The 22,718-nt window shown below is 32.1% G+C and overlaps 2 protein-coding genes across 7 annotated transcripts; both read right to left on the bottom strand.

The window, feature by feature from the left end:
• Positions 1–551: 551 nt before the first annotated feature.
• LOC130940622 (myosin-binding protein 3) lies at positions 552–5,130 on the bottom strand. Of its 3 annotated transcripts, none has more exons than XM_057868820.1 (6): positions 3,908–5,130; positions 3,591–3,812; positions 3,389–3,517; positions 3,218–3,319; positions 1,695–3,113; positions 552–1,276 (listed from the first exon to the last, which is right to left on the bottom strand). In XM_057868820.1, exons 1-5 carry the CDS (start codon positions 5,016–5,018, stop codon positions 1,738–1,740), a joined length of 2,940 nt encoding a protein of 979 aa, XP_057724803.1. In that variant the 5' UTR covers positions 5,019–5,130; the 3' UTR covers positions 552–1,276; positions 1,695–1,737. The 3 variants fall into 3 exon arrangements, with proteins under 3 accessions (XP_057724803.1, XP_057724804.1, XP_057724805.1); XM_057868821.1 differs by having other exon boundaries at positions 3,218–3,313; XM_057868822.1 differs by having other exon boundaries at positions 3,389–3,496.
• Positions 5,131–11,636: 6,506 nt separating this feature from the next.
• Positions 11,637–18,371, bottom strand: LOC130941281 (senescence-associated protein AAF, chlorolplastic). Of its 4 annotated transcripts, none has more exons than XM_057869720.1 (13): positions 18,139–18,371; positions 16,686–17,078; positions 15,944–16,084; positions 15,573–15,646; positions 15,013–15,089; positions 14,839–14,910; positions 14,079–14,147; positions 13,433–13,479; positions 13,223–13,352; positions 13,044–13,112; positions 12,833–12,936; positions 12,364–12,439; positions 11,637–12,250 (listed from the first exon to the last, which is right to left on the bottom strand). In XM_057869720.1, exons 2-13 carry the CDS (start codon positions 17,015–17,017, stop codon positions 12,077–12,079), a joined length of 1,365 nt encoding a protein of 454 aa, XP_057725703.1. In that variant the 5' UTR covers positions 17,018–17,078; positions 18,139–18,371; the 3' UTR covers positions 11,637–12,076. The 4 variants fall into 4 exon arrangements, with proteins under 4 accessions (XP_057725703.1, XP_057725705.1, XP_057725704.1 ...); XM_057869722.1 differs by having other exon boundaries at positions 15,953–16,084; XM_057869721.1 differs by having other exon boundaries at positions 15,944–16,081.
• Positions 18,372–22,718: the final 4,347 nt, after the last annotated feature.

Genomic DNA, 22,718 nt, shown 5'->3' with positions numbered 1-22,718 from the left:
AACCCGGCATTTGTTTTTCATTTCTAATTTTTGGTTCATTTTGTATTAAACCTGATAAGGTGAGGCCCTGTCCAAAGTGAGTGGTGTTTGGATCTATTGGAACAAATTGTGACTCAAAACCAAAAAGAGAAATTGTGATTAGAAATCAGTGATAACGACGGTGGCCTTGTTCACCAAAAAAAAAGAGGACAGTGTAGTGGGTCTCTCTAGTCTTTACAACAGTTGTTTGACAAAGATTGTTAATATGTACTGTGTTTCGAGTGTAACAACCTTCCGCTTAAAATGATAATATTGATTGTGGAACTGAATTGAATTCAAGTATTTCGAATGAATTAGTAGAATTACAAAATTAAATTAAATTTCAATATTTAAAATATTTATCAAATGAATTAAAATCTTTTAGTTGACAACTTTATTTTTTATTAACATAACCTTATATATTTAAATAATAAATATACTTATTCATTAAATTATAAAAAATATCCAAATATAGCCTTTTAAGTGTTCAAGAATAATAATAAAACACAAAACATATCACATCATAACACTTATTATATAAACCAATGAGAATATTAAGCTCAAGAGTATATGAACATTTTGCCCAACAACAAAAGAGACTACTTAGCACTACAACTAGTCTTGAGTTATTGACCAAATCGTCACTCAAGCGAGTAAGCAATATGAACTAATTAAAGCAAAGACGGCAGATTTAGCCTTTACCATTTTATACCATTTTATATTACACCCTATTTTGAAAAGGACAGATACAAAAAGAAAAAAAAATTGACACTCTTTTAGTCTTTGCCATTGAGGCATTGACAACCATAACTCCCAAATAAATACACATTATACAAGATGATGGACGCATGATTTTTCTATGAGGTTCCGAAGCACCCATTCCCACCTACTTCTCCTTCCCAACCTAACAATGGATAATCAAAGGAAATGTAAAACAACGATCTTTGATGTATTAATAATTTTTTAACTTCCTAGATTGATTAACTTAATAGTCAAGAGACCAAAGGTTCTCACACCATCTTGCAAAATTTTGGGCTTTCACACATAATTTTGTCATGTATGTGGCTCAAATCGACACCTTAAAATAAAGACGAACTTGAACTTCGTGGTTTGCATTTTGTACTAGTTTCAACAAACCATGGCATTGGCATGATACCATAAATCTCTCCCTCCAAGGAGAAATTTTTCCTAATTGTTTTTGCAACAAAATTTGGTACCATGAAGTGTGACATATTCATCATGATCCAACAAAAGCAATCTGCAAACAGTAAAAGAAAAAAAAAAGAGAAATCAGTCTTGAAATAAAGGTAATTGGATGTATAAAATAATTCCATTATTTTTAATAGAATATATAATGATGTTATTTTTGACTTACAGAATATTTTATACAATCATTCAAGTTACATTCGTTTTTTTTTAATGACCATTATTGCGGTCAACGTAAATAATAGTTATTTTTATTGACATAATACTATATAATTGGATGCATGTGTAAAATCACTTTATGATATATGACGTTGATATTTTAAATAAGTGTAAATTTCAATCATTTAAGTAGCATATTGTTTTCATCAAGTGTAAATCTAGTCTTAGTAAATATCTCGTTCATGTTTTGATTTGAAGAAATTTTTTCATAATCATAAAATACTTTCAATAGATTTCTGTGAAATGCATACCTTATAGTTGATTTCTACATGTCTATGGTTGCTGAATTCTACTTCACATCAATGGATCAGTGCCCAAGTTCTTCAATCTGTGTTCAACGGCTTTAAGATCACGAAGATGTTGCAAAATTTCTTGAAGCAGACCCGTTCCTTTGTCACCGTTCTGTATAGAGCCCACACAATTTTGCAGAAACTCTCTATCAGATTCAAGAGCTTGTAACCGCTCATAAACACGATCCACTTCTTCTTCAACTGAAACCTTTTCAATTGCACCAACTGAATCTTGCACATCTTCAACTGATTCAGGTTTCATGATTTGTGTATGATCAAGTGTGTATGCTTCTTCCTCGTTCTCATTTTCCGCGGCATCTAGATATGGTAGCAGCCTTTTTGCCAATGATCCCATTGTTCTTCTTTGAATATTTTGTTTATCATCTGAAAAATTATGCATATTTTCCTCTGGACTGCTATAGTTGCTGCAATTCTCATTCAATTCTTTGTCACAATGTGTTGATGAATGCTCAGTTATTTCGATATCATCCATGAATTCTTCGCTCTCTTCGAGATTCATAATCTTTTCCTCCAATTCTCTTAGCTGATCAAGAATCAAGGCTCGCTCTTCTTCGAATTCGGCTAATGAATCATCAAGAACACTAATATGTTTCACACAATCCAATGCCATCTCTTCCAAATTCGAAACACCATCAGCAGTAGTTGCCTTGTTGTTCAAGTTATCTTCTTCTTCTTCTTCTTTGTCCCTTACTTCGCGGTTGAGATCAATGGATATATCAGAGGAAGAAGAAGAGTCTCTGCTTCTTGTGGTTCCATCTTTCATTCTTCTCAACAGCCTTATCTTCTCTTTCGCCTCGTAATCCATGACCTTCTGTCTATACTCTTCCAGTTCCTTCTCAAGCTCTTGCTTCTCTTTTTCCCTTTTCAACATTAGCTCGTTCAAAAGCTGCAAAGCTTCTTGATCATACTCTGCTTGTTCTTCCATCATTCGCTGGTATTGCAGCGCTTCCATCCGCATCGCGGCCTTTTCCTCTTGCAATCTTGTAATCATTGCCATTGTTTGATTAGCAGCTACAGCGGATGCGCTTCGCTCTTCTTCTAGTTCTTGATATATAGCACTCAGAGCCTTTCTTTCAGATTTTAAAGCTGTTTTTAGATTATCAATTGTTGATATTGGATCGCCATATTCTAGCTCACTCGCAACGCTGCCATCCATTGAATCCTCAGCTCCTAATTCTCTTTGCATCAATTTCCTATGCGCATATTGCAGGCCATTTACAGAACTGGGAGTTTCAGGAAGTTTATCTTCATCTGCTTCACATGATTGATGGCTTGTTTCTTCATGATTTTTCTCGGCTGAGTTTGTTTTCTCAATCATTTCAGCATAGTCATTATCTTTTGCAGCTTCTTTATCTGAACCTGCATTGTGAAACCATGAATAGCTAAGAATTTCTATATTGAAAAGTTACAGAATTAGAATGAAACAAAAGGAAAATCAAAGAGTAAGGTGCAAGAAAACTTGCATAGGTTATTCTGAGAAATGAATTTATCAAAGGCATTGTCAACTCCATCATCATTCACAATCATTTCAGCATAATCATTATCTTTTTCACCTTTATCTAAACCTGCAGAACTTAAGTGCTTCAGAATTAGAATGAAACAAAACGAAAAGAGTAAGGTACAAGAAAACTTACATAGGTTATTCTGAGAAATGAATTCATCAAAGGCATTAGCAACTCCAGTATCATCCTCGCTTTCTGAAGATTCGTCTTCTGCTATGCATTGACATGAGAATTCTTGTTCTTCAGATGGAGGCAAATTATCTGTGTAAGCAATTGTTGAAGTCACATAAAAGATTGAAATGTTAGTTCTTATAATTTATGTAATTGTTTGTACCTGTTGGATTTTTGTGTGATTCTTCCATATCATCTTCTATATCATTGTCACCATTGGATAAAATTTGAGACTTGCTTAGATTATTCTGAGCAATGAATTTTTCGAAGGCATTTCCAACATCATCATCACCATCACTTGTTGAGGATTCATCATCCATTGAAGATTCATCTTCATGTGAGCATCCATATGAGCAAAGTGGTTCTTCAGATATAGGCAAATCAACTACATGACCAAAAGGTTATTTCTACTATTGGATGAATTCACTTAAGAAAAGAAAGTGTAAAAGAAACATGAAAAAATCATGAACATTCTTGTACCTCTAGTGTTATTTTGTTCTTCTGAGACAGCTTCAACATTGTTGTCTTCATTCGACGAAGTTTGAGCTTCTTCAAAAGTAAAAAACTTCTCTCGATGTACCTTTGCTACTGAATCCTGTTTCAACTCTTCAAATTCAAAAACTATAGAATTCTCCAAGCTTGATTCAGTTATATCAAACCTTTCAAGTTCATCAATCTTGCATGGTTCAAAAGGCAAAGAGGTAATAGAATCTATGAACTCAACAGGTATCAAGCGATTCGTTTCGCATTCCACATTGTTCTTGAAGTGTCTATCGATGACTTCAATTGATCTATCTTCCCAACAATTGATAGAACCATTAGGATCCAGCTTGGTGATGATGATAAGATCATCTTTTTCTCCTTCCTTTTCATCAGAGTGCAAGTTCGAGACAGAACTCGAACGATCCTCTGCCACTTCCCTGAGGATAAAACTCTCAATATCAGAAAGTATCTGATGCACATCATCATGATCTTCTTCTTCTTCTTCTTCTCCATTGTTAATCTCAAACTCAATGTCTTTATCAGCTTCCTTTTCATCATGTATTGATTCTACAATGAAAGAGCCTTTTCTTGCATCTCCCCAAGAAGGCTTCAACAAAAGATAAGGAGGGTAAAGCTCTCTCCTCAAGCTCTCATTGCAGCAGGAGCATCTCTTTGTGTCATCATCATCACCGTTTTCATGACTAATCCAAGAGATGAATGCGATTCTGTTGTGTCCAATTCCAACTGAGTTTTCGTGCCGGTTCGGCCTAGAAGCCAAGCAATTCTCACACATGTGCAGTGTCTCAGCAAGCTTTTTATGGTTTGAACAGTAACCAAGCTTCGAAATCTCAGCTGCATGAGACTCACAAACAAGATCCTTATCCAAATTTCCACTTTTTCCATGCTGCAAGATGTGATCAACCCTTGAGCACCAAAGGCATGGTGGTTGGAGGCCAACACATTTTGCAAATCTTGAGATGAGGTAGCTGAACAAGGAGTTGAGGAGAAGAAGTACTATGAGGATCCATTCAAGAACTGCATACACAAGAATCACCACAATTTTGTTGGTGTTTCTGTGTAGCATAGTGGCAAACTTGTTGGCGGCCATTGATGGTTTTTGTTTTTTGGTTTTGTTTCCAATTTTCCGAAGCTTTGTAGTTTCTTTTGCATATGTGTGTGTGTCACTATGAAGAGTGGGGAAGAGAATGTGAGAAGAGAGAAAAGTGTGGGAAGGGAAAAGAAAGAGCAATGGAAAGAAGGAAGGATGTTAAAGAGTACATTAAGGGATAGTTTGGTAATTATCACATCATGGTGAGTCAAAAATATTGTCATTACAATATACGATATTCTTTTGACTGTCTGTCCAAGTTTGGATCGAATTTATAACCAACGATCTAAAAATAAATTACAATGGAAATTAAAAATAATAAATACAAAAGTTCTTCCAGATTTGGATATAAATATATAGATACTATTCAGAAGGTGATAATAGGATTATCTCTTAATAGAATATAAATTTACGGATCAGATTATTAGGTTTCAATACTCAAGGAGTTAAGGCAGTAATAGAAGTATATGGAGGAGAAGTAAATAACTAAATAGTTTAATTAGTCGGTGGATTTTTATAGTTTTCTCAAAATTTTAATTAGATTTTTATAGTTTTTTTAATTAAAATTTTTAAAAATATATCAAATTTTATAATTAAATATTTATTATTACCAAAAATTAAAATTAATAAAATATTTTATTAAATAAAACAAATATATTACACATAAAACAAAAAAAAAAAACTTAAAAGATAACATTTTTTTATTTTTTAAATTATAAAAGTGCCTCAACATAAAATTAAAAACCTCTACTCTCTCTTCTCCATCTCTTTCTTTCAAGCCATCTACCTCTTCCATCAAATTCACCACTTCGAATTTTATTGAGAAAAAAAATGTACCAACTAGTATACTCTAAAAAATTTGATGTTCTATCTAATTCACTTTACATAAAAAATTCATTGAATTCGAAACTAGTGATAGACAAAATTGTGACCTGCGATTGAAAACGTAGTACTAAGGTTGCCAATTTTGATGGTAAAAAGAGCTGATGGAGTTAGAATAATTTTCGCAAACAGAATCTCCAATAGTAAGGGTCGCATCAGCGATGCTCACCTCATCCCGACATGCGTCGTGGGCGCGCAGATGAAGGCGACATGATCAAATTCTACATCTTATCTACCGCAAACCTTATTGCAACTCTCAAATTCAAAGGAATGATCTTCGGAATCAAATTGACACTGATTTTGGCATCGTTCTCTGCAAGAGGACCTAACGGCTTGAACCCTGAGATTCTCGTGTCAACATCCTCGCGACTTGGACCGATGCTCTTAGACCTACATGTCTCAATTTAAGTTTCAGAAGAACCGAATTCAACACTTCATCTTACTTCTGCTTCTGTTTTATTTTGCTTTTGTTTCATTCTACTTTTACTTGGTATTATGTTAAAAAAATTTTGATTGTGTTAAAAAAATCTAATTATGAGTTCTAACTATGTATTTTGCTTGTAATTAATTGATTATGTTACGATAAAAATTTTGTTTCTGATTATGTTAAAAATTGATTATGACAAAAATTTTAGTTTTGAATTTATATTGATTATGGCAAAAATTCTGCTATGCAAGAAAGGAAACTTGTTAGCATAGAAAAGTGGATGATAGAAAAGAAGGATGAGAGGATGGTGGATGAAGGGGAGAATGGTGGAGGACACCGAAAGTGGAAGAGGGTGGATGAAGGGGAGATGGTGTGGATAAATAAGTAAATTTATATTTTATAAACATTTATTTAGTGTTTACTATTAATAAAGAGTTAATTATAAAATTTGATATGGTATATAGATTCAATTAAAAAAAATTACAGAAATTTAATTAAAAATTCGATAAAATTATAAAAATCGGCAGAATAATTAAACCTTTAAAGTTTGGACGTGAATTAAGCCTTTTTATTTATAATATTTTGAGGATGAATTTGAAAAGAATTAACATAAATCTGTGTCCAATTTATTTAAGATCTTCCATAAATATGATCAAAATATATTTTTTTATGGTCTTGATATACTTCTAAAAGAATGTTTTTAAATTAGTCATAGCTTTAAGTTTAGTATGAGAATTGAACTATAACAGATATAATTTTTATGTTTTTTTTTTTTAAAACGAAATTCAAGTATAACAAAAAGATCTTTGCGATATTTGAAGCAAAAGTTTTACCAAATTTTCTGTTTATAAACAACCTAAACAGAACAGAGATAACCTAAAAATATATATCTAGAGAGAGATTAAGAAAAGGTGATATAGCTCAAGTTTTTGAGGAACAGCAAAGTCTCTAAAGTGATTGGAAAGAGAGGCAGGGCCTGCGGAACGTGCAATTGTTATATTCACTCACTGAATATTATTATGAGCAATGTGCAACATTATTATTAGTAGCTAGTTAAAGGCTTAAAGTAGATCTCAGCAGTGACATAATACTATCTTTATCCGTAACTGTTTCAATGCCAGTCGACACTATAATAGCCTCATATTTGATTATTTGGTAATGACATTGCATGTATACTTTTATTTTCTTCTGCATTTTATATTTATGTGTCCAAAATGAATTGGATAAATTGTAAGGTTACATACTTACCTAATAAAAATCACTCGTTCATTTAAGCAAGTAGTTGAGAATTTAAATTTCACTCAATAATTTATTAGTCAGCGACAGTCGATAAACCTTTAAATAGAACTCCGATCCACGATGAATTGTCGAGTTAGGGGATATCGTAGATAAAAAAAAATCATAAATAAAAATATTAATTAGTAGTCAATTTTCTGGATAATACATATATAAAGTTTGAGGATGAGATGTGACAATTAATGATTTGAGAGGTGTCTGTATTTTTTAAAAGTATAAGTATTTTATTTAATATTTGATAAATTAAAATATTATGTAATTATTGTTTTATTTTTTTAAATTTATGTATACTTATAAAAATATTCATGATGATACTTTTTAAAGTCAATTCGTATTTTTTTAAAATTAAAATGTTTTATATAATTTTATAAATTATATCTAGTAAAATTATTTTAAATTTTAAATTTTGCAGTCTATGTTTATTAAAAAATTATTTTTATTTTGATTTATTAATTATACCTGCTACATTTTTTGAAAAGCACATACTTTTCCAAATACATCCAAAACTAAAAGTAAAATTTATATTTTATTCTATAATCAATAAATTGTAATTTGTAAGCCGATATAATATTTTTCATTTGAAACTTTATTTAAACGATTTTACAGTCATAATTAGTTACTCTCATTTCTATATAACCAAAGTAATGGCCTTTGGTTCAAATTGTGTCATAAATTATGCTAAAAAAATTGTAAAGTTAATTTGCTAAAGAATATACCGTTAACACTTAACATCATGAATGACAACACTATAATATTATATCAAGAGCAATAATAATCAAATCAAATTAATATTAAGAAAAAGAAAAAGAAAAAGCAGAAAGATAATTTTTCCTTTTCTCCAACACCAGTCCAACAATTGTGATTCTTTTTCCTTCTATTTGATTACCATTGGGAAATAAATACAGGTATCCGTACATACAGCAAATTTAGTATAATTTTTCTTTTCTTGCTACTTAAATAAAAATTTCCAAAATAAATAAATAAATAAATAAAGACCACTAGACAAGCAAAGACAGCTTTATAGTTCCATGAATTTGGTTTGGACCATTTCACGCGCAAGATGGGCCCCACCACTAGCCATGAAAATGGCTTAGTAAGTCATCTATGTAAAGGTTACCGAAGCCCACTTAATTAGTTCTGTGGCCACCTTTGGAACGGAGATTAAAATTAAAAAATTTAAAAAATACTGAAAGATAAAAACTAAATTAAATTTTTGTATTAGTGTAAAATATATTGAGTTATATTTTAATATTATATTTAATTTAAGATAAATATAAAAATTAAATAATAAATTTATAATTTAAAAAATTAAATAAAAATATTTTTTTAAAATATTATTAATTTATGTCTTTATTATTTAAAAATACTGACAATACTAAAATTTTAATACTGAATTTCAATTCTTTAATTTCAATTTCAATATCTGAACAAACGACCTAATACGACGCTCTTACATGCCACAAAACTACTACATTCATTATTCACTAAGCTCCTCTTCCTTTTTCAAATTGCCATCATTGCTTCAATGCAGTTAAGGCTCTACCATCGAGTAATTATTCTCTAACATCCAAATTATTCGGCCAAATGTATCAATTCCATATTATACTGTTGAGTTTCTTTCTTTTATTTCTTTATTTGATTTCTTTATCCACTTAAAATTCCAAGTTAAACAGCAAAGTATAATTAGTTTAATTTTATACATGTCTAAACTCACACGGTCATTGTGTTGATACACACAATCCTCCTCTTTTAAGAGATTACACGATTGTATTTATAATTCTTCATACACATGTTAGCAAGACTTTTTTATGTAAGTCATAGTTTAAACGATTTATGTGAACTCAAATGGGAACGGAATATATGTTACAAAGTTTTTAATACATTAAATACATAATTTTTTTTTAAAAAAAAATCATCATTATACTCTTAATATATGTCTAGAAACACATTTTATTTAAATCTTAAAAAAATATTTAAGATTGTCACATAGTAAGTATGATTTTATGGGGAGTGTGATAACCGTATTTATAGTTTAGCTGTAGTTGTGTCCAAATATAGCCTTTTTTTTTATTTTTTTGTATTAAATGGGAATCTTTTATTAGATTTATGTATGTTTCACCTTTGCAAATGATAATAAATCAAAATTAAATTTTATGTAAATGAAATAAAACTTTTTCCTTATCAGATATTTATACTTGGGTAGGATAGTAGGGAACACTAGGGGGGTGAGCACGGTTGTATGGGTAGTGGGTACTCGATTATCCGTCTGAACATGAACTAAATCAATTAAATTGGTTTTGAAATTAACGGATAATTGGGTCTAATTTAAACCAAATCGATGACTTTTGTTAGTGATTGGTTTGGATATTGGTTTGGGGTGCGTAATTCAAACTAACCTACGAACTCGATCATATATTAATTAAATAAAAAAAATAAAAAAATATATATGACTTTTCTATTAGACAATGATTATTCATTATTAATATGTTTGAATTTTAATGAATTTAGTTTTTAATGTATTTGGTGTTTAACATGTTTGGATTATTTTTATTGATGTTACATGTTTATTGTACTCGTTGAATTTTTAAGATAAAAATTTGTTTTTTTTTTTTAATTTCAAAGTCATCGGGTACCCAATTATTCGAACCGAACCAATCCGTTCTTAATCGATTTGGTTTGGTTCGAATATATATAAAAAAAAATACAAATACAAACCAAACCGAACCAATTACGATTCAATTTTAGTTTTACCATAAATCCGAACCAAACCGACCTGTGCTCAGGAAACACACAAAAGAGATGGGGTAACTTGGGATCCTGCCTATTAAAAAAAATCTAAAGTGAAGGGTGGGAAATGGGAATGATGGAACAACGGTGTAAATAGTGGATGGTATGATGACAATTCTAAATAAGAAAGAAAAAGAGAATTGAAAAAGGAGGGGAGGGAGTTGGATCAATTGGGGGCACTGTGACAGTGATTTAAGGACTTTTGCAATTCAATAAAGATTGGAAATGATGTTATGTGGGGATCATAGTCTTACCTCCTTCACCTTTTGCTTTATTTTGGTCTCACCCTTTATCTTTTAGCTTTTGAAAAGCTCATTCTTAGATTTAAGAAAAGCGAAAAATCTCGTTAACCATGTAATCTAATCACAATAGTCTACCCCAACTTATAGATCAATTAGTTAATTAATTAATTAATCAAATTTAAGGAAGGTGATGGCGGCATTAAAGCCACGTTTGCTAGCCATCATTAGGGTTTTTGTTAAATTATGACATAGAAAAAAAAAAAGATTGCCCCCACTCTCACCTAACTGGGGTTTCTCTATATTAATGCTTGACATGAATAGTGTAATGGGGGAGGTTCAAATTAATGAGGGTTGACAAATGTTTGTTACTGTGAAGGATAATTAGAAGAGCTTCATTTGGATGATTTGGTACCGTAAAGTCATCTAAGCAAATAATTATACAAAATCATTTTCTTCGATATCCAAGTATTATTTTTTGTCTAAGATGTAATTTTTCATTTTATCAAGCTAGGCACATATGGGTCATAAGATTTGTTATATTTTTGGGCGAAACATGGTCATAATTCTTAAAACAGTGATGAATCAATATGTTTCTTTTCAAAAAAAGTCTTAATTATTCTGTTAATTCTTATAGTTTTAATTTCTACCAAATTTACAATTAGATCCATATGCTTTTTCCTTTTTAATTAAATCTCTAGAATTTTTAATTTTCTAATTAGATGATTGTCATGGTAAAAAATGTTAGAATTAACAGAATATTTTTTTTGTAAGGTACCCACAATTAAAAATTTAAATCTTTATCACATTTTTTGAAAAAAAAATATTCAATTAATTTTAAGATTTTTGACACGAAAAAAAAAACTTAATTACAAAATTAAAAACTATGTGAAAACCTAATTAAAAGAAAAAAAAAGGTATAAAAACTAAATTACAAATTTAGTGAAATTATAGAGACTAATAAAACAATTAAACCACAAAAAAAAAAGTTGAAACAGGCTGTCCCATTTTCCATAATAACGTTTATATCAACCAACACCGTGGGAAGAAATTAATCTAGTACATTGTACATATAGAACACTTACATGAAAACAAGCACATTTATAAATTGAAATCTAAGCAATTGTGATGAAAGCTTTGCATTTTATTACGCATATCACCAATCTAATGGTATCCTAGGGTGTGTTCCTGGTTGAGGAGGAAAAAAAAAAGGAGGGAATGGAAAAGTTTGAAAAATAATATCATTCTACAAACCTTTCTCTGCTCTCCTTTTTAATTTTAAACCTCGGACTCACAAACACACCCTTTTAGAGGAGCACAATGGTCACTTGCTAGTGATCATGTTGGGGTTAATATACTAGTTAGAATCCAATCCGTGGGATGCATCTATGCTGTACAATGCAATGTTTGTTTCCATATATATTTTTTCATCTGGTATCTTCCTCACTATCTGATTTTGTGCCCTCTTTCTCTTCCATGATGCTTTCATCCATCATAAACCTCCAGCTATCCCCTTCTTCTATTTCCCATTGTTTTTTCAGTTCATAAATAGCTTTCGATGCCGCAGCAGCAATGGCTGGGTTGCTGTCTTCTGCCAGTCTCTGCAACATGAACCAAAGACAATAAAAATCATTCTGCCAAAAGGAGAAAAAAAATGATGAAACTGTTAATAGTAGTCGACAGTACAGATGATGATAGATTCGCATATACCAACCTGCAGCGCCCCCATCCCAGCATTTCCAAGAGTCCACATGGATGGTGCTGCTGCTAGTGCATTGGCTAAAGCTCGTCTGGAAACGCATAACATTTGAAAAGAATATAAATGAATATGGATTGAGGTTGCTTTTAATGTTTCTCTTCTCCTCCTACTACTACTACTATTACCACCACCACTATATATTTCTTTACAAGTAATCAACGGAATTTTTGCTTTATTATGATTGCATTTTCAGAATTGTACGACATAGTGAAAGGGAAATTTTAAAATTTCAGAATAATCTGTAACTTTTGTTTTGTAGCAGAAGGATCACAACGTGTCAACGATGAAGCCAACCAAGCTAATTCTATTAATACTAGTTGAATTAAAGCCAGGTATTTTTAGCCCAAAAAATTGATCCTTTTGGAGAAAAACAAGGCAATGCAATCATATTCCTTGAAAGACTCCAATATCAGACAAAGCTTACCGAGTACTGTCATCAGGAGAACTGGAACACTCCGCCAACAACGATACACTTTGTTTACCATCCATTGCATCAAGGTCTATAAGAGTGGTAACCAACAACTCAAGCTGTTCCAGGTTTAAAAAAAAAGCGCAAAAAAAATCAATGCTCATTACTTGCATATTGAGTTAGTGACTAGAATCAGACAATAAAAAAAATAAACAGTGAATCAAACCTCTTCAGGGTCAGTGTAATCAATTCCATCTGCTTCGGATAGTGCTGATGCCATAATCCAGTAAGCTTCCTGTTCACCTTAAAATCTTACCATATGATTGATACTTTCCCTGATACAATTCGGTTACAGAAATTGATCTATACGTAATGAGGAAAATAAAACAGCAAACATGAAAAGACCTGAAGAGCAGCGATCCGTTCTGTGGTCACATCCCCGGGGAGGAAATTTACAGATTTTCCATTCTTTTCAAGCCTTATACGACCTCTTCTATTATTAGCTGAAAGAGATCTTTTATCTCTGCGTAGAGGACTGCACCCAATATCATCAGAAAACAAATTTTCAGTGCTTATTATTATATAGAAGAAGGCATTTGAAGTTACTTGACTTACAATTTATACATCTTGCTCACCATCATGTCATGGATGTTTACTATGAACTGCAATATTTACATAATACAAAATAAATTTCTTAACTGGGAGCTCAAACAAAATATGCATGATATTTCAAAAACAAGTTAAGTAGAATTCATTTTAAGCAGAATAGTTCCAACTGTCAGTAACAATAAGTAGGGCTGAGTTTGGTTTTGATAACAGGACAAGACAGAACATTGGAAACAGGACACAAAGGACAAAGACACAAAAATTAGTTCTTCTATATTTTGTTTGGTAATAAACTGAATATAAGATAGAACAAATAATAAAAGTCCAATTTACTTTAAATTTTTTCTTCACACAAAATTCAGAAAGAAAAATAAAATGGTAAAAAAAATAATTATGAAAAATTAATAGTGACAATAAATAGAAAAAAGAAATTGTGTCCCCATCCAGTGTCTTTGTGTCCTTCTTGCCAGAAAGGACACAAAATACACTAATTCAGTGTTCTAGGACATAATGTCTCTATCCATATCTCATCTGTCAAATATGTTCTTGTGTGTCTGTGTCTATGTTTCAGTGTCATGTGCATGTAAATAAATGCAGCCTAGTAGAAAAGAGAAATATTCCAAAGTGAAAACTGTTGTAGAGCATAAAATGTTACCTCCAAGGCCATAAGGGCATCTTCCATAGCACGCTGCTTAGCACGGAAATCAGCAAGACGTAAATCAGCCTGATAGTTCAAAGGTTATGTCAAAAGGGGTTTTGTATTTTTGGCTATAGACAATCAAACACTTGTTTCTCTTGCTGCAATCTTGCAAAAGGATCTAGAGGTTCATATTAAGATCTAATGGGATGGGATAGTCATAGTTTTACACAAGAAACACTTTTTATTGCCCCAAGGGAAGACAAAATAATTTGTACTGATCACGAAAACAGTTTTATAGTTGTTCGAATTCTTAATTAATGGACTACAGGATTATACAAAGTAGCCATATGGCTGCTTTAGCTTTTAACTTAATGAAGAATAGCTAGGGAAGACTGAACTTCAAGTCATACCACCCCCTAGGCATACCTAAGTCGAGCCATGAAATTAGATTACAGGACAGATTTCATATTTATGACCACCCATGAATTTGTTTCTTTGTTCCATAGAAGTAATGGAGCTTCAGCAAGACAGCAATCACAAGGTTTATTTATTTAATTATTATTATTATTATTATTTTAGAAGAATTTCTCTTCTATGTCAACAATTAAGACACATTTAACCAACAAATCGTGAGTGTAGAATAGTGACAAGGGGATAGGCAATGTATCAAAGACAAAATCACTTGATACAAATTATATCAATAAAAATCTTATATCATATTAACCAAGCATATCATTCGGATGAAAAAGGAAAACTAAGAGGATAAAAGGTTCACCTCTAAGGCCCCATCACTCCAATGCTCATCAGCAGCACTTTTCAATCTGGACCGAGCTTTATCCTTTATTATCTGCGCAGCACATTTAAAAGAAAGAGTGAAAAACCAGGACAAAGTATACCACCAATCTGCAATCTTCAATCAAAAAATGTGAAGATTCTAGATGATACAGACAGCAGCAATGCTATTAAGCCGTTTAGCTTTCTCCTTGACATCACGATCGATTTTCTCAGTGTCCTCTCTAGCCCGAGCTACACAGCAAAATAAGAAGAAAAATATATGTAAGAATAGAATCATCCATAAAGATGATGCACCTATTGAATCCTTCCTCTTCAGAAGCAATAAAAGGAAGAAAAGATCCATGCACATGGAATTTTGTTGTAAAGCACTTCAATATTCCCCAGATGCTCGAAGAAAAACACTTCGATAAGTAATAACGTAATCTCTTTTCAAACTGAAGGTGCTTGCTATATATAATTGCAATCTCAATTGACTTATTTGTTTCTTTATTTCTTTTGGTTGGGCAGAGGGGATGCTCTAGGTTTATGGGTGGACATTGCTGTCCTCACATGAAATACAAGTATCACTTCTAATGAAATACAAGTATCACTTAGAAAGTATATTTACACAAGTATCACTTCTAATGAAACATTTATTTCAACTTTCATTGTATGAATAAGGATGCAATGTTTCAGTACAATATCACATTGCTTAAAACAAATGAATTGGCTAACCATCAAGCTTGAGAAATTCTGTGCCTAGAAAAGCAATATCTTGGCGCGCTCGAGCATCCAACCTCATTATGCCTCTGACAAAATAATAATTTAAAATTATTTTCGTTGCCTAGGACTCGATTACATTTCTTACTCTTATATGTATATAGGAAATACAATATATAAAACGGATAGACATTGAGGTGAGAGGCATTATTGAAGTCAGCTACAGATAAGTCCCATATCGAAATTTGCAAGCCATGATTATCAAAATATCTAGACCAAACACATCATTTATACAATTGATCAGATAGTGTGATAAAAAGACAGCTAGATGAACAATAGTTAGAGCATGTTTCAAGCAAAAAAACATAGGACTAAATACAGCTTACAGGAAGTACCGTGAGAGCAAGACAATGTCATTGCGAGCCCTTTCATTGACGTACTTTGCATCATTATGAACGAACTTACAAGCTTCAGCCAAGCCACGAACAGAATGAATGCGATCAATTTTCTCATCTTTGGTATGTCTGCTGTACACAGAAAAATATCTCTAACATTTAAGTTTGAATACTCAAATATGAAATAGTGATAAATTTACATGCTATCATCAAAAGTTGGAGAAAGATAAATGCTAGTTTGACATATGATAGAATTGGCAACTGAAATGCAATAACTAAAGGGTACTAGGCCAGGCATAAGAAATTACGGAAGAATTATAATGGTAGAAGGATGGTTAATTATATGGTAAAGTAAATTTTTTTGTCCTTGAAGTTTGCAAAAATTTTAAAGATATCCTAAGTTTTATTTTATTTCAATTTTGTCCTAAAAATTTTCGATTTGCATCAAATATACGCCAATTTTTCAAAAAGCTTAGGACCAATTCAGCAACAATTTTACAAGAACAACCATCACTACAAGCAAACCAAAAATAGTTGTCATGCATTATTGCTGGTTAGTCCTTAAATTTTTGAAAATTTATCTATCAGGGTATATTTGATGCAAATCGATAAATTTTGGGACAGTTTGGGACAAAATTGAAACAAAGTAAAATTTATGGTATTTTTAAATCTTTTGACAAACTTCAAAGATAAAAGTTATACTTTACCCTTAATTATATTTTAATTCTATTACCTAGTTAAATCAGAAATGTCAGCATAAGTTGTAACACGATCCTTCTCTTCCGTATTGTTTGCTCCAGGTGATTTACATAAGATAGAATATTTTTTTGAGATTGACCTATCTGATTTTCCATTGACGATCAAAACCGGGTCATTGAGTAAGGTTGATCTCCCTGTGAGGAAACATCTTTGGTTCATATATCCATGTTCTAATCCATTCCCTGGAGGCTGTATTCTGTTGATCTTTGTGGACATGGAAGAAGAATGTTTTTCGTGTGATCTACAAAGAGTTGTTTTATGAGTCACAATAGGACCACTTGAAATTTTGTTTGCAGTAAGTGCCATCAGAATATCAAGAAAAGAATCATGTATGCCTGGTCTTCATCACACTTGAAATATCTCAGTTCTGCAGAAGAATATCACAAACGAGCATGAGGACATAGAACCTACCTATAAATGGTAGATAGTAATAGTACAATCCATTTTTTTAAGGAACTACAAGTTCCATTAAAAAAGATGCATATTGTGAGAAAGAAATACAGAGACAAATTCGTATTCAAGAAAATACAATCTGGGGTCTGATTGATAAAATAAACTGACAGATTAGAGTATAAGTGAAGTTGTGTGTTATATTGTTGAGAATCATATATACCAATCACAATGCCACTAATTTTGTAATTCAAGTGCCGAAAAAACTGGTAGTCAACATTAAGCATGACTTCTTAGAAGACTCCTATGACAATCTTGAAAGTTTGGTTTCACTTTGTGTTGTTTCAAATATTTACTAATAGTTAGTGTTTATGCAGCAATCTGCTGCATCTTACCTCCCTAACCCCTTTTTATAAATTTTTCAAAGGGCACCTTAGCCCCAACCTCATCCAAATGTTTCTTCAAAGAATATGCATTTAATAAAAACACAGTATGTAGTTCATGTCTCCAGAATTTCCAGAAATTAATCCAAAGCAACTTATATCTAATACCCTAGATTTTAATAATATTTTTCCAACATTTAGATGTTGAAAAATCCAAGCGGCAAAGATAGTATCAAATGCTTGAAATACTAGCTAGCAGGTAGCAGCTACATCTAGTTGGCAAGTCTGAAATTTTCCAAACAGTTATTTATAGTTGGAAGTATATAACTATATATTTCATTTTCTAAAACCGTAGAGCAGATCAGCATGTGATTCACCTCATCATTTCTCTATATCATCCTAAGTGATTATTCAATGAAATCAATCAATCAATTAATACTACTATGATCACAAGTAATTCCAGTTTGAAGCTAAAACTTCAAATGCAGATGAATTTTCCCAACTATTCAGATACATAAGCCATATCTCAAGTTCACTCAAATTTCAGAGTCACCACTACAACACCACACTAGCAAAATTAGAGAATCATCGAAACAAAGAACATCATAAGATAAATTGGGGAAGCAATAAGAAAAGGGAAGATGGGGAAATTACCTATGGAAACAAAAAGAGAGGGAATTTGTGCGGAAGGAGAAGAAGCAGCAGCTAATAAATTAGGTTGATGGAGTGAAAGAGAGAGTAAGAAAATGAAAGAAGAGAGTGTGAAGGCCAAGAAAATTGGAGAAGAGAATTGAGAACCACAAGGAGAGGGTGTGGTCCTTTGAAGGCCAACGACGAACAGTAGAAAGAATGAGAAATGGAATGGGACAAAGAGTCACACTGGAATACTGGAACATGTGAGGGGTGAAATGAATGTCCACGTCACTTCATAAATGGGCATTGTTTTTTCAATTTAATTTTGATACAGGTCACTGGTAGTATTATTGTAAAATAATTTTATATATATATATTTAATGGGAAAGTATGAGAATCTGAACAATGGAGGTTTACGGAGTACTAGAGATATAACTATTAGTGTTATTTTTTCCATCAGTTAAAATGGGATGAGTGGTATTATGACATGGTATTAAAATTCTAGATCCGAAAAATCAAGAATTTGATCTTTGGTGAACTCCAAAATTAGTTTAATTTTTTGGGAAGATGTTTATTATCTCTAGTACTCGGATAGTTATTCTAATAGTATGGAGATGTTCATTTTATAACTTAATAGCCCATTATACAAATAGTCTATTGTCTTTCTGGCAGAATCTATATTTAATTATGTAATATTATATCAATAAAAATAATATTTTTAAAAAATAAAATTATTTAATATAATTACAGTTAGATAAATTTTATAGATAAAAAATTAATTTACAAAATACGTATTAGACACATATTAATATTCTAACCAACATATAAGATATGTATTGAACACGTGTTAAATTGCAATACCAAACTTTTTATATATTGTATTAATATTTTTTGTACATCTATAATATTGTAATACATCTTAAATTTTAATATTCAATTAAATATTGTATTTATTACTATATTAAAAATAATTTTTATTTTTGTGGGACAAGATGGGTAAATGACACTTTCAACACTTCATCATCCCAATCCATTTTGGATAAAAGATCCGCAGCCGCTGCTATGTCTTGCTGGGCATGGCAAATTTTTAGCTGATTATAATTGTATGGGTTGGGACCAATATAAATAGTGGTTGCCTCGCTTTTGTTGCTTTTTGTATTTGTTTGGAAGATCCACAAATGAATACTTGAGTTATGGTATCATAATGGATGAATTTAGTTTGGTGACTTTCGAACTTTTTTTTAAGATTGTTTAAGATATTATAATGTGTATATCTAAAATTTATATAGTATTTTTAGTACTTAATATTTTTTTTTATAGATTATTGGTTATATTTCAGATAGATAGAAGAGATATCATATAGAAAAAGGCAAATTGTATCATATTTGAGATGAATATCAGTCTCTAAATATCTATCTATATAAGTTTGTAATGATAAATAAAATACATACTGATAATAAAATAGGTAATAGAACAAATAATTAATATTTGGGTAATGCTACTACTGTGTAGGTGGCTAAAAATTTCTACATGTATAAATTTAAGGTGTTAAAATGAGATTGGAGTTTGTCTATAATAATGGAACCCGCACTAATGAACAAATTATTATTGATGGGCCACCATCTGAATTGTTGTAGAGAGAAACAGTATATATGTAAAAAATGTTAACCATTTTACTACTTTTGCATCCTTTAAATTAGATAAATTAGATTTAATTAGTATTAATAATTTTTTTTGAGTGTTCGGCTATAACATTAGTTAAATTCTGGACTTAAACTTGATATCATACTTTTTATGTCAATATAAAATTTTTCTTTATTAAAAATTATTATTTGTATTGATTTTGTTAAATAAAATTTTATTATATTATATTTTTGCTATTCTTATTTTATATTATAATTAGGGCAATTTACTCAAATAAATAAAATCGGTGAAAGCTTTACCTAAATATACAAAACAGAATTCTGTTACGTGTATGTGCATTTTGTCATTTATATGTAATCCGTAGGAAGTAACCACGGTTTCACATTTGAACATAAACCGTGGTAGCTAACAACGGATTATGAAAGGTGGTTTTGTGAACGTAAACCGTGGCAGGTTGCAACGGATTACGAAGGAAAAAATTAATGTATAAACCGTGGGAGGCTACCACGGTTTATAAAGAGGGCGGTTTAAACGTAAACCCCTGTAGGTTACCACGGTTTACGTGTTCAAATGCTATAAATACATAATCCGCTAAAGTTCCAATAATAATTATTGATATTCATCCAATATGTTTTCTTTTTTTGTATCTTATTAAAAAATAAAAAATTTTACTCCAAATTATTGTGTAGTTAGTGTTTGCTGTTTTATTGTGTATGATATGGTAGATACAAATAAAAAATAAATGTGAAATGTGTGTCAATGTATATTTTGTTGCTTCTTTTTATTTTTTTTACTTCTATTAAAATTTCTTTCTCTTTTATTGGAGTCAAGAACTTGCTATAACTAACTATAAAAATAATAGCAACTCTATAAAAATGAAATCACATAGAAAAAAATAAAATTAAAACTGAGATTTTATACTGCACACAATGTTAAATACAAATTTAATAATAAAAATAGAGTAGTAAGAAAAAGGGGTAAGTACGATTTTGGTCCCTTAAGTTTAGTGCCAGAATCGAATTCGTCCCTCTTGTTTTTTTGCCATTAAAATCGTCCTTAATGTTACATTTGTATTTAAGTTCGCCCTTAAAATTTTTTTCGGACATAAATGCCCTTTGCATCGTTAGGGTAGTTAGAAGAATGGTTATATAAAAATAAAGGCAATAGGCATATGTTAACCCCCAAAAAGAAGGGCAAGTTGGTTGATTCTGGAACTGCTGCCGACACCACCGTCGTCGACGTCGAGGAGGGAGAACGCCATGGCTGCCGAAAGCTCGATGTCGTCTCGGAGCAAATCTCCCTCGCATGGTGCGTTGCTGCTCTGTTCCCATGGTGAGAGGCCGGTGCTGCGTACTTCGGGGACCAAGGAGAACTACGGGCGCAGATTTTGGGGCTGTGTTTATTATGGGGTTTGTTTTTCTTTCTTTTCTTCTGAGTTGAGTAATTTGGGTTGAGGAGTGGAGATTGAAGACGGTGATTTTATGTAGGTGCATGAAGGCTGCAACTTCTTTCGTTGGGCAGACCCGGAGACAGAGGTGGGAAACCCAGAAATTGCAAGGATGAAGAAGAAGGTTGCCTCCCTGAAATCAAGGACGAGAGCGGCAGAGTGGAAGTTAATGGTCGTTGCTCTGTTAGGGTTTGTTGGGTGGGCTGGGTTCCTGTTTCTGTTGCTGCAGAATTTTTCTATGTCTAGGCCTAAGTGTGTAATTCCATTGAACCTATTATGAAAAAGGTGTTTGGGTATGATGCTGCTGTTGCTGTTGGTAAATTCTTTTAGGGTTGGTTTTGTTGACTGTGTTTTGGTGAGAAGTGTTTTGGTGGTAAGTTATTAGGTGACAATGATGTACCTGGTATGAATGTGTTATGTTGAATTGTTTCTCAACATGTATAAATGACAATTATGTGAATTTGATTTCTGCTTGGTAAATTACCTGTTTTTCATTACTGACTAATTTCCTAACAATATAACAAACTTGAATCAAAGACAATCTCATGTGAATATGGTAAATTACCTGTTTTTCATTACTGACTAATTTCCTAACAATATAACAAACTTGAATCAAAGACAATCTCATGTGAATATGGTAAATGTCAAAATAACATAGATAATAAAAAGTGTTTCAGGCACATAGGTAATCCAAAAAGGGTTGGCTGGTCCAATCCAGCAACCAAGTACAACACATAGATGCTCATAGGCATAGTTGACAGAAACATAACATAGCAAGAAGTAGCTAACAAGTCACACTGCACTTTCCCAGCAAAGTTCACAAAAACATAACCCAAAATAAGACAACATGCACAAAATACCCAACAGAAGACACAAAAGACAACATAACCCAAAATAAAGCATATCCCATTTTCCTTTTCCTAAAGCATTCCCCATTTTCTTGGAGGCAGCTTTGCCATTAACTTCAGTTTCTTTGGAGAGATGTGAAGTGCTCCAGAGAGCCTGGCAGAGAAGTGACCAACAGGTTGGCTTGAAGATGTAGTAAGGGTAGGCTGAGATGAAGGAATAGTTCTGGTGGCTGGCTGTGATGAGGATGAAGGAGGTGCTGAACTTGTTGGGCTGGCAACCTTGTTGGGCTGTGGAGCAGGTTGGGTTGAGGAATTGGGCTTAGTAGTTCCCTTGGGCCTGCCTCTAGGCCTTTTGGGCTGAGCTGCATTGTTGGATTGGGCTGCAGAGGGTGGCTGAGTTGCTGAAACAACTTTCCTTTTGGGCTGGGAAGAGGCAGTCTTCCTTCCTCCCTTGGCAGGTAGATGGTTTGTCTTGGTGCTTCCCTTCTGCTGCTTTCCTTTGTTCTTTGACTGCTGGGCCACACAAACAAATACAATTTAATAATGGGATAGCAACAATAGCTGAGACTACAATTAATAAAAGAAAGACAAATTAAAAATCATACCAACTCCTCAATAGGTTTAGGGCATCTGCTTCTTTTGTGCCCAACAGAACCACACAG

Source organism: Arachis stenosperma, chromosome 7 (genome assembly GCF_014773155.1).
Source record: "Arachis stenosperma cultivar V10309 chromosome 7, arast.V10309.gnm1.PFL2, whole genome shotgun sequence".
Taxonomy (NCBI): Eukaryota; Viridiplantae; Streptophyta; class Magnoliopsida; order Fabales; family Fabaceae; genus Arachis; species Arachis stenosperma.
This window is presented reverse-complemented; position numbering and strand designations above follow the sequence as displayed.